Source organism: Oncorhynchus mykiss, chromosome 7, assembly GCF_013265735.2.
Source record: "Oncorhynchus mykiss isolate Arlee chromosome 7, USDA_OmykA_1.1, whole genome shotgun sequence".
NCBI lineage: Eukaryota > Metazoa > Chordata > Actinopteri > Salmoniformes > Salmonidae > Oncorhynchus > Oncorhynchus mykiss.
In genome coordinates, this window is record NC_048571.1 from 17,019,937 (window position 1) to 17,032,687 (window position 12,751).

The window sequence follows — 12,751 nt, forward strand, 5'->3', positions numbered from 1 at the left end:
GGGACCGACCTGCAGCTGTTTCTTGAGGCGCTCGTTCTTCTGGGCCTCGGTGACGCGCTCCTCCTCGCTGCGCAGGTCCAGGGCACTCACGCCATCCAGGGAGAGCTCGGCGGCATCCTCGGCGTGGTTCTCGTCCTGCTCCTCGTGCTCGCTCTCCGTGGAGCCGCCTGCTGGCGTCGACGGGATCGTCATCACAGTCTTCAGCTCCTCCTTGGTCTTCTCCAGGTCGTCCTGGGCTGAGATGGCCTGGGGAGAAGGGGAGTGCTGGCGAGTTATGGGACTTATTCAGGAGGGTGCAACATTATAGAACATTTCAGTACAACCTACAACTGACTGATTCTTTACAGTGTAGTCTATATTGTAACCAGGACACAGTGTAGAACGTAGGGAGGTGGTTACCTTCTGCTGCCATTCAGTGGCCTCCTCTTCCTTTTTCCTCTTGGCTTCCTCCAACAGGGCTATTTTGGCGGTGAACTCGCCCAGCTCAGCGGCCAGTTGTTCCTGGTTCTTCATCTGGTCAGCGGCCTGCCTGGCCAGCTCCGCCTTGGCCTCCTCCGCTGCCTGTCTCTCCCTCTCCAGCCTCTCCGCCTCCTCCCTGGCTCTCTTCCTCTCCTGCTCCAGCTCCAGGGCCCTGCGTGTCTGCTCTTCCAACTCTGTGACCATGAACAAAATACACAAAGTCCGTTAGCCAGTCTCAAAAAACAACCCTTTTCGCTGTTCGTCTTCCTCAAACCATGTCCAGCAGCACCCACAATTTTTACAATGTGACCAATGGGATGTTCGGTCAGCCATGATCACACAAAAATTGTGATTGACTTTAAGAACAACAACAAAACGACCTATAAACAGTGAGAGAGGACCCCCACACAACAGAAAAAACAGTATGGAACAAAAAAAGAAAACAACATGGATGTCTCTCAACACACCGCATGTCTCTCTCTCTCTCAACACACCACCAAGTCAGTCTATACCACTGGAACACAATGTAGATGTCTCTCTCTCAACACACCACCAAGTCAGTCTATACCACTGGAACACAATGTGGATGTCTCTCTCAACACACCACCAAGTCAGTCTATACCACTGGAACACAATGTAGATGTCTCAACACACCGCATGTCTCTCTCTCTCTCAACACACCACCAAGTCAGTCTATACCACTGGAACACAATGTAGTTGTCTCTCAACACACCGCATGTCTCTCTCTCTCTCAACACACCACCAAGTCAGTCTATACCACTGGAACACAATGTAGATGTCTCTCTCTCTCTCAACACACCACCAAGTCAGTCTATACCACTGGAACACAATGTGGATGTCTCTCTCTCTCTCTCTCTCAACACACCACCAAGTCAGTCTATACCACTGGAACACAATGTGGATGTCTCAACACACCACCAAGTCAGTCTATACCACGAACACAATGTGGATGTCTCTCAACACACCACCAAGTCAGTCTATACCACTGGAACACAATGTAGACGTCTCTCTCTCAACACACCACCAAGTCAGTCTATACCACTGGAACACAATGTAGACGTCTATCTCTCAACACACCACCAAGTCAGTCTATACCACTGGAACACAATGTAGACGTCTCTCTCTCTCTCAACACACCACCAAGTCAGTCTATACCACTGGAACACAATGTAGACGTCTCTCTCTCTCTCAACACACCACCAAGTGAGTCTATACCACTGGAACACAATGTAGACGTCTCTCTCAACACACCACCAAGTGAGTCTATACCACTGGAACACAATGTAGACGTCTCTCTCTCTCTCAACACACCACCAAGTCAGTCTATACCACTGGAACACAATGTAGACGTCTCTCTCTCTCAACACACCACCAAGTCAGTCTATACCACTGGAACACAATGTAGACGTCTCTCTCTCAACACACCACCAAGTCAGTCTATACCACTGGAACACAATGTGGATGTCTCTCTCTCTCTCTCTCTCAACACACCGCCCAAGTCAGAATATACCACTGGAACACAATGTGGATGTCTCTCTCTCTCTCAACACACCGCCCAAGTCAGAATATACCACTGGAACACAATGTGGATGTCTCGCTCAACACACCGCCCAAATCAGAATATACCACTGGAACACAATGTGGATGTCTCTCTCTCTCAACACACCGCCAAGTCATTCTATACCACTGGAACACAATGTAGATGACTCTCTCTCTCAACACACCACCAAGTCAGTCTATACCACTGGAACACAATGTAGATGTCTCTCTCTCTCAACACACCAAGTCAATCTATACCACTGGAACACAATGTAGATGTCTCTCTCTCTCTCAACACACCACCAAGTCAGTCTATACCACTGGAACACAATGTGGATGTCTCTCAACACACCACCAAGTCAGTCTATACCACTGGAACACAATGTAGACGTCTCTCTCTCAACACACCACCAAGTCAGTCTATACCACTGGAACACAATGTAGACGTCTCTCTCTCTCAACACACCACCAAGTCAGTCTATACCACTGGAACACAATGTAGACGTCTCTCTCTCTCAACACACCACCAAGTGAGTCTATACCACTGGAACACAATGTAGACGTCTCTCTCTCAACACACCACCAAGTCAGTCTATACCACTGGAACACAATGTAGACGTCTCTCTCTCAACACACCACCAAGTCAGTCTATACCACTGGAACACAATGTGGATGTCTCTCTCTCAACACACCGCCCAAGTCAGAATATACCACTGGAACACAATGTGGATGTCTCTCTCAACACACCGCCCAAATCAGAATATACCACTGGAACACAATGTGGATGTCTCTCTCTCTCAACACACCACCCAAGTCAGTCTATACCACTGGAACACAATGTAGATGTCTCTCTCTCTCTCTCAACACACTGCCCAAGTCAGTCTATACCACTGGAACACAATGTAGATGTCTCTCTCTCTCTCTCAACACACTGCCCAAGTCAGTCTATACCACTGGAACACAATGTAGATGTCTCTCTCTCTCAACACACCACCAAGTCAGTCTATACCACTGGAACACAATGTGGATGTCTCTCTCTCTCAACACACCGCCAAGTCAGTCTATACCACTGGAACACAATGTAGATGACTCTCTCTCTCAACACACCACCAAGTCAGTCTATACCACTGGAACACAATGTAGATGTCTCTCTCTCTCAACACACCAAGTCAATCTATACCACTGGAACACAATGTAGATGTCTCTCTCTCTCAACACACCACCAAGTCAGTCTATACAACTGGAACACAATGTGGATGTCTCAACACACCACCAAGTCAGTCTATACCACTGGAACACAATGTGGATGTCTCTCAACACACCACCAAGTCAGTCTATACCACTGGAACACAATGTAGACGTCTCTCTCTCAACACACCACCAAGTCAGTCTATACCACTGGAACACAATGTAGACGTCTCTCTCTCTCTCTCAACACACCACCAAGTGAGTCTATACCACTGGAACACAATGTAGACGTCTCTCTCTCAACACACCACCAAGTCAGTCTATTCCACTGGAACACAATGTAGACGTCTATCTCTCAACACACCACCAAGTCAGTCTATACCACTGGAACACAATGTAGACGTCTCTCTCTCTCAACACACCACCAAGTCAGTCTATACCACTGGAACACAATGTAGACGTCTCTCTCTCTCTCTCTCAACACACCACCAAGTGAGTCTATACCACTGGAACACAATGTAGACGTCTCTCTCTCAACACACCACCAAGTCAGTCTATACCACTGGAACACAATGTAGATGTATCTCTCTCTCAACACACTGCCCAAGTCAGTCTATACCACTGGAACACAATGTGGATGTCTCTCTCTCAACACACCACCAAGTCAGTCTATACCACTGGAACACAATGTGGATGTATCTCTCTCTCAACACACCAAGTCAATCTATACCACTGGAACACAATGTAGATGTCTCTCTCTCTCAACACACCACCAAGTCAGTCTATACCACTGGAACACAATGTGGATGTCTCAACACACCACCAAGTCAGTCTATACCACTGGAACACAATGTGGATGTCTCTCTCTCTCTCTCAACACACTGCCCAAGTCAGTCTATACCACTGGAACACAATGTGGATGTCTCTCTCAACAAACCAAGTCAGTCTATACCACTGGAACACAATGTGGATCTCTCTCTCAACACACCGCCCAAGTCAGTCTATACCACTGGAACACAATGTGGATGTCTCTCTCAACACACCGCCCAAGTCAGTCTATACCACTGGAACACAATGTGGATGTCTCTCTCTCTCTCTCTCTCAACACACCAAGTCAGTCTATACCACTGGAACACAATGTGGATCTCTCTCTCTCAACACACCAAGTAAGTCTATACCACTGGAACACAATGTGGATCTCTCCCTCTCTCAACACACCGCCCAAGTCAGTCTATACCACTGGAACACAATGTGGATGTCTCTCTCTCTCTCTCAACACACCAAGTCAATCTATACCACTGGAACACAATGTGGATGTCTCTCTCTCTCTCTCTCTCAACACACCACCAAGTCAGTCTATACCACTGGAACACAATGTGGATGTCTCTCTCTCTCTCTCTCTCAACACACCAAGTCAGTCTATACCACTGGAACACAATGTGGATCTCTCTCTCTCAACACACCAAGTAAGTCTATACCACTGGAACACAATGTGGATCTCTCCCTCTCTCAACACACCGCCCAAGTCAGTCTATACCACTGGAACACAATGTGGATGTCTCTCTCTCTCTCTCAACACACCAAGTCAATCTATACCACTGGAACACAATGTGGATGTCTCTCTCTCTCTCTCAACACACCACCAAGTCAGTCTATACCACTGGAACACAATGTGGATGTCTCTCTCTCTCTCTCAACACACCAAGTCAATCTATACCACTGGAACACAATGTGGATGTCTCTCTCTCTCTCTCAACACACCACCAAGTCAGTCTATACCACTGGAACACAATGTGGATGTCTCTCTCTCAACACACCGCCCAAGTCTATAAGATCAGATGGTAGTGTTGGGAGGGAGGGGGTTAAAATAAGTGTTTCTGAGTGGAGTTAATGTTTACCTTGTGCTGAGAACAGTCCTATAAGAAGTAAGAGATGAGAGTTTAGTACCGCGGCGCACTGAGGACCAGTCTAGAAGGTTAGGGTCAGGTCCCATTGGCATACTGACCGACACTGACCAACCAACAGCCCCATGTAGAGCCCACATATCAACACCACGAAAACCCTCCAGGTGACGCCAGAGACAGGTTTACCTAGCATTTACAACAGTGCAACATTTGCACCTGATTTTGCCCTGGGTCAATATAGATTTTAAATACAAAGTAAATATATAATTCCTCCATGGCAAATAAGAGGTGCAGATATTGCATGAATGCTGAATTAATGTGGTATTATAGAGTGTCTACACTTGTACAGAGACAGAAGGAAAGTTAGAAGGTTGAACTTCTGGGGAGCTGTGGGAAGACAGGAGCAAAGTTAGAGGGTTGAAAGTCAGGGGAGCTGTGGGAAGACAGGAGGAAAGTTAGAGGGTTGAACGTCAGGGGAGCTGTGGGAAGAGGCTGACTGGTACCTTCCTGGGCCCTCATCGTCTGGTCCTCGATCAGCCTCAGTCTCTCCATCAGTTCGTCCTTCTCTCGCTCTATTCTCTCCTTCTCTTTCTCTGCGTGCTCTCGTTTCTTCTTCTCGTTCTCCAGCTGGGCTCTGTCAGGAATTGATGAAGGGATATCTCATCTAATCGCTAGGAAATGAACCCTTGCAGCGAAGCACTATATAGGTGTCCTTTTCATCGTCACCTCAAGTGATTTTGTATCTTATTAAAGTGTACAGTAATATCCAGGGTATCAAACCAACATGTCAATGTATTGTACATGATGTCTTGTTAATGTCTGTATGTAATATCAACACTCTGGATATTATTGACTTTATAAAATATTCTGAAAAGGTGATGTTGTTTGCTAGAAAGGTTAAAATATACAGCATACCTGCTATGGAATGTCTCTACATAGGCTTTCATTTCTGTCAACATATAGCTATGACTATGAAAGTAAAGTAAATATCCTTGATAGCAATTTATATACAGTCTAATACTGCCCTCTAGTGGTGCTGATCCAGGGTATTGTCAGAAGGTGTGTGTCTGCGTTAGTGTGTGTCTCTATGTGCTCCTCCTGTACCTCTCCTGCTGTTTGTGGTGTTTCTCCTCTCTGGCCTGGGCCTTCATCTGTTGCACCTCGATGGTGTCAGGCTTCCTCCTCCTCATGTACAGCTCGTGGTTCCCCATACACAGAGCCAGGATCCGCTTGTTGATCCGCAACCGCGGCGCGTAGAACACAAAGTCCTACAGGGACACAGGAGACCGGGTTCAGGGGAAACCGTTAGGATGGCTAGGTAGACCATGAGATTACTATGTTTGACAACAGAGAATATGATGAACTCTTTAGAGTATAATTCACTACTACTTATTAAAGTGTTCTGGAAAAGGGATCTGTGCCTTCACATCTTGTTGTTTTAGGATCTTAAAGGAAAATCAGATGAAAGGAGACTTACTGGAGCTTTCTTGTCGATGGGTTTGATGACAAACTTCTTGTCATTGAAGGAGATATTTCGGATCTCGCTCCAAGGGAAGCCGATCTTTGGTGTCAGTCTGGGGGGGAAATGTTGATATTTGGTAATTGATGCACACAGAGTTTTCAATATTCAAAATTAAGTTGTATTTTGGGGTGTAAAATATTGTGCTATAAAAGCTGCCAGCAGATGGCGATGATATGCGAGAGACATCCAAATCCATGTCAATTGCTGTATACTATACTGATCTGTGATCAGATTTCAGTCCTGCCAATGCAAGTCTCTACTCAAGAATGTGGCACTGCATTATTGTCTACCAGCTGATCTGAGGTCAGTGTTGGGAAAGAAAGGGAATGGGTCTGAGTGGCAGGATGGGAAACCATTTCAAAGCCGTGCCACAGTTGTGTCCCATCCACAAATGAGGGGAAGACCGGAAGAGTAACAGACCCTACTTACTCTCTCTTCCCCCACCCCTCTCTCCTCTACTGCTAAAAGTAACATTTACTCATCCTTCTCTTTCTCTCTTTTCTTCTTGGACATCTTTCAGTCACCCCAACACTCAAACTACAGTTTGTAAAGTAGAACAACTAGGCGAAATCTGATTAAACATCTGCTTATCATTACAGTACGTAGTTTAACAGTAGATTTCCAATAGGCCAGACATAGTTGACACAGCTGTAGTAGTGAGACTGACTTGTCTTCGTGTTCGTAGATGTTGAGTCCCAGGGCGTCCACTCCCAGCCACAGCTCTGTCCCCTTCTTGTTCTTGATCTCAAAGTAGTTGACTCCGTACATCTCCAGGTCCTGAGCTATCTTCAGGTACTCCATCATAGAGTCCTCTCTGGGGGAAAAGCACATCGTTACGTTTCTGACATGGAAATGTCTCGATGTGGTGGAACCATTCAGACAAATGCACCTTCTACGAGACAAAACACCTCTCCCAATAACCCTCATAAACACACACAGAGAAAGAGAAGGAAATCCACACAGACCTGAGCATGCCTCGGTGCTCCTCATGCCAGGTCTGTATCCGGTCCTCCCACTGCTCCTTGGTGAGCTTGTGCTGCTCCAGGACTCTACACAACACAGAACATTCCAGAGGAAAAAAAAAAAAAACATTCCAGGATTCCTTGTTAGTATGTGGATGGTGCATGACTCCGGGATATCCCTGCTTCTGGCCAGTGGCCACTCACCTCTGTGGCAGCAGTCTGTCGTTGGTGAGGTAGCCAGGCTTGTGGCTGTCTTTGTTGTAGTCGGTGTACTTGGCCTGGACAGAGTAGGATGCCAGCAGCACGGCAGTCTCCGGGGGACAGTAGTTCTCATCGTTCAAAATGGCCTCCTTCACCTGGTCAGAGAAGCCAAAAGGAGAGAGGAAAACAAAAAGGGAAAAATAAAGTAGAGGTCATGTGACCTCATCTCACCTTGCCCAGTAAGGTACTGAACTTAGGAAGGATTTGGCATCAAGACACCACGAGTAAAACAAATACAAAAAAATAAGAGTATGTCTGTTTTTGACTGTCAAGACTTAAGAATCCTAGACCAACAATGAAAAGCCTCCCCCCCGACTGACGTGGTGTCATCACTGTGCGACAAAGACAGAAGCTTTTTTCGAATACCCATACTAACATACTGTATACTACATACTAATTGTATACAAAGATGAACTAACGGTATCCTTTCAGTTGAGTGTACCGTTGAAGCCACACCCATTTTCTGAAGAATTACATTATGGGCCCTAAAACCACAGAAATAGTGTCCACTGTTTGCATACTTTGTATTTTGACGAATGTACAACATCCGGAAACTTTTGGCATACTATAAATATATATATACTATGACCAATAAGCATACTACATTCTCAATTTATGTCCCAAATAGTATGGTTAGTATGAGTATTGGAACACAGCTAGTGTCAGTTACCTGCAGGAAGAAGAGTCTCTGTGTGATCTCCTGGATCAGCTCCTCAGACACGTCCTCAGGGAAGAACTTGGCCCGGAACTTAAACTGCAGAGGGTTCTCCTTCTTTACGTCCTGGGCTGTCACCTAGAGGGGACAACACCTTTAAAGCCCTGTACAGACAACAAGACCACTAGAGGTAGACTAGACGACTGTCAGTAGTCTGGAGTGCCTTCTATCGCCTTGTCTCCTCTCCCTTATCTGCACTGACAGGGGGAAAACGTGGCTGGCTAAGATGCATGCTCAGTAAGCATCCATGTTTGACTATTGAGATACTTGGAGGATCTAGAAGCTTTACAATCTAAGCTTTATAAGCTGGGCTATAAAGCTAAATCATAGAAGTTGGTTATGAAGCCATAAAGGTATGAACAAACTTATGTTATCTAATCTTATCCTAATTAGTGATAGGATTGGACCCTCTTTACAGCCGCTTACGTCCCAGACTCCGGGGCCTAGAATCAGAACACTTTCCACTGGAGACAGCTGTTAAAATAAATCCTGCTGTTGATCACCCTGACAGAACCACACTGCTCTACGACTACTGAACTAGTTCCAACAACACACACACACACACTCCCTCTCTCGCTGTCTTTTACAGGCACTTCAGAGCAGTTTTTTTGGGGGTCGGAGGGTCTTTGGCCTGAGTGTGACAGGAAGTCTGTGAAAGTGCACATTTGAGGCCCCCTGACCACAGCTTAATAACCAGCTCAAACTGACTGCCTGCTGGCAGCCGCTCTGGAAACAGAGCGTAAGAGAAGAGATAGAGAAACCAAGAGAAACCACGAGAGAGAGAATGAGAGAAGACACCTTTTTATTAAGCTTCAGCCACGTGCTGTAACCCTTGCTGTCCACGTACTGCAGTCCGAAGAACCAGACCTCTCGAAGCCCCACCGTCTTCACCACCTGTTAACATCAGACAATACTCCACCATTAAACAGTTGGGAGGGTGGGATTACTGAAAAAGTCACATTTCTCATGTGAAAAGTCCTATAGAACGCAACATGCTAGCAACCATTTGTTTCATGACAAAAGTTCAGACTTCATGTGACTAGGATGAAAGTTAGGCTCACATGTTACTGTGTAAATAAATATACAGCAATGCAGGTTTAATTGAGAGGGGTGTTTTAGCCTCTGCCTGGAGGCTCTTCGGCAGCGATGGGCCCACTGTGGCATAACTTCTCCACAGTGGGCCCAGGGCTCACCGTTAACTCTGGGAGGGTGACTAATAGCCCAGCCAGTTGACACGCGGCAACAAGCTACTTAGATCCACTCTGTCTGTTAACTGCAGAGGAGGGCAATGAGGCGGATGGCCATAACTTCTGCTGATTCCCTGGAAATGGATTGTGCGTGTGTGTGTGTGTACTGGGAATACAAAACACACACTGTGAAGTGTAAGGCAGCTGGACACACCGTCCAGGACAGTCGCCACCTGCCTGCGCATCAATGGTCTCATTCACTACAGTTCTTCAGCCCTCCTAAATGCTCTCCAGTTTCTGTTTGTGAGAAAATACTCTTGTACTGTTGATTGTCACGGCGATGACTTTAACATGTGTTACAGAGTAGCTTTACAGGCATATAGGGACCTCAACAGGGATAGAAATTAGGCTCGGACATTACAATTAGAGGTCGACCGATTATGATTTTTCAACGCCGATACCGATTATTGGAGGACCAAAAAAGCCGATACCGATTAAATCTGACAATTTTTTTTATTTTTTATTTGTAATAATGACAATTACAACAATACTGAATGAACACTTATTTTAACTTAATATAATACATCAATAAATCAATGTAGCCTCAAATAAATAATGAAACATGTTCAATTTGGTTTAAATAATGCAAAAACAAAGTGTTAGAGAAGAAAGTAAAAGTACAATATGTGCCATGTAAGAAAGCTAACGTTTAAGTTCCTTGCTCAGAACATGAGAACATATGAAAGCTGGTGGTTCCTTTTAACATGTATTCAATATTCCCAGGTAAGAAGTTTTAGGTTGTAGTTATTATAGGAATTATAGGACTATTTCTCTCTTATACCATTTGTATTTCATTAACCTTTGACTATTGGATGTTCTTATAGGCACTTTAATATTGCCAGTGTAACAGTATAGCTTCCGTCCCTCTCCTCGCCCCTATCTGGGCTCGAACCAGGAACATATCGACAACAGCCACCATTGAAGCAGCGTTACCCATGCAGAGCAAGGGGAACAACTACTAGAAGGCTCAGATGGAGTGACGTTTGAAACGCTATTAGCGCACGCTAACTAGCTAGCCATTTCACTTCGGTTACACCAGCCTCATCTCGGGAGTTGGTAGGCTTGAAGTCGTAAACAGTGCAATGCTTGACGCACAACGAAGAGCTGCTGGCAAAACGCGCGGAAGTGCTGTTTGAATTAATGTTTACGCTCCTGCTTCTGCCTACCACCGCTCAGTCAGATACTTGTATGCTCAGTCAGATTATATGCAACGCAGGACATGCTAGATAATATCTAGTAATATCATCAACCATGTGTAGTTAACTAGTGATTATGATTGATTGTTTTTTTAATAAGATAAGTTTAATGCTAGCTAGCAACTTACCTTGGCTTACTGCATTTGCGTAACAGGTAGTCTCCATGTGGAGTGCAACGAGGGAGAGGCAGGTCGTTATTGCGTTGGACTAGTTAACTGTAAAGTTGCAAGATTGGCTCCCCCGAGCTGACAAGGTGAAAGTCTGCCATTCTGTCCCTAAACGAGGCAGTTAACCCACCGTTCCTAGGCCGTCATTGAAAATAAGTGTGTTCTTAACTGACTTGCCTTGTTAAATAAAAGGTATACAAAACATTTTTATAAAGGCAAATCGGCGCCCAAAAATACAGATTTCCGATTGTTATGAAAACTTGAAATCGGCCCTAATTCATCGGCCATTCCGATTAATCGGTCGACCTCTAATTACATCATCATCCTCCTCCTCCTCCTCCAGTGTCAGGCTGAGAAGTTGCAGAAAATAACTATCCAACAATAAAGATCCCAAACACAGTCCATCATTCAATGACCTCCAATGCACCCTCAAAACTACTGTTTAACCATGTCATTGTTGAAATGACATCAATATAATTAATTGGGGACATTGTCTCCACTCTCAACTCATTGAGGTGGCCCTCGTGGGACAAATCCTTTGAGTGAACCATAGGACCAGGGCAGGCCCCAGTTTTTCCCCAGCTAGCTAGATGTCTATATCATATGAATATTTCAGCCAGGGACATCAATATTGCAATGGGCGTGCTGCCTCGGCATGACTTGTCAGTCACAGTAATGCTGTTCCATTATGACAGGAGAACAGTGCTGATACTATGACAACAGTAACAGACTGTCAGTCACAGTAATGCTGCTCCATTATGACAGAACAGTACTGATGCTATAACAGTAACTGACTTTCAGTCACAGTAACACTGCTCCATTATGACAGGATAACAGTACTGATACTATGACAACAGTAACTGACTGTCAGTCACAGTAATGCTGCTCCATTATGACAGAACAGTACTGATGCTATAACAGTAACTGACTGTCAGTCACAGTAACACTGCTCCATTATGACAGGAGAACAGTACTGATACTATGACAACAGTAACTGACTGTCAGTCACATTAACACTGCTCCATTATGACAGGAGAACAGTACTGATACTATGACAACAGTAACTGGCCGTCAGTCACAGTAATGCTGCTCCATTATGACAGGATAACAGTACTATGACAACAGTAACTGACTGTCAGTCACAGTAACGCTGCTCCATTATGACAGGATAACAGTACTGATACTATGACAACAGTAACTGACTGTCAGTCACAGTAACGCTGCTCCATTATGACAGGATAACAGTACTGATACTATGACAACAGTAACTGACTGTCAGTCACAGTAACGCTGCTCCATTATGACAGGATAACAGTACTGATACTATGACAACAGTAACTGACTGTCAGTCACAGTAACGCTGCTCCATTATGACAGGATAACAGTACTGATACTATGACAACAGTAACTGGCCGTCAGTCACAGTAATGCTGCTCCATTATGACAGGATAACAGTACTGATACTATGACAACAGTAACTGACTGTCAGTCACAGTAACGCTGCTCCATTATGACAGGATAACAGTACTGATACTATGACAACAGTAACTGACTGTCAGTCACAGTAACG

The 12,751-nt window shown here is 45.1% G+C and overlaps 1 protein-coding gene across 4 annotated transcripts in view; it reads right to left on the reverse strand.

Annotated features, from left to right (window-relative positions):
* Window positions 1-12,751, reverse strand: part of LOC110527401 (radixin) — a 36,108-nt gene that overhangs the window by 3,452 nt on the left and 19,905 nt on the right. For 3 of the 4 annotated variants that reach the window (XM_036982822.1, XM_036982825.1, XM_036982823.1), the window contains 10 exons: window positions 9,370-9,465; window positions 8,527-8,649; window positions 7,800-7,951; window positions 7,599-7,682; window positions 7,301-7,447; window positions 6,589-6,685; window positions 6,216-6,379; window positions 5,615-5,745; window positions 400-653; window positions 10-246 (listed from right to left, as the gene is read on the reverse strand). In XM_036982822.1, coding sequence (XP_036838717.1) covers window positions 10-246; window positions 400-653; window positions 5,615-5,745; window positions 6,216-6,379; window positions 6,589-6,685; window positions 7,301-7,447; window positions 7,599-7,682; window positions 7,800-7,951; window positions 8,527-8,649; window positions 9,370-9,465 — 1,485 coding nt within the window. The remainder of the gene's footprint in view (window positions 1-9; window positions 247-399; window positions 654-5,614; window positions 5,746-6,215; window positions 6,380-6,588; window positions 6,686-7,300; window positions 7,448-7,598; window positions 7,683-7,799; window positions 7,952-8,526; window positions 8,650-9,369; window positions 9,466-12,751) is intronic. The other variant, XM_036982826.1, reaches the window with a different exon arrangement.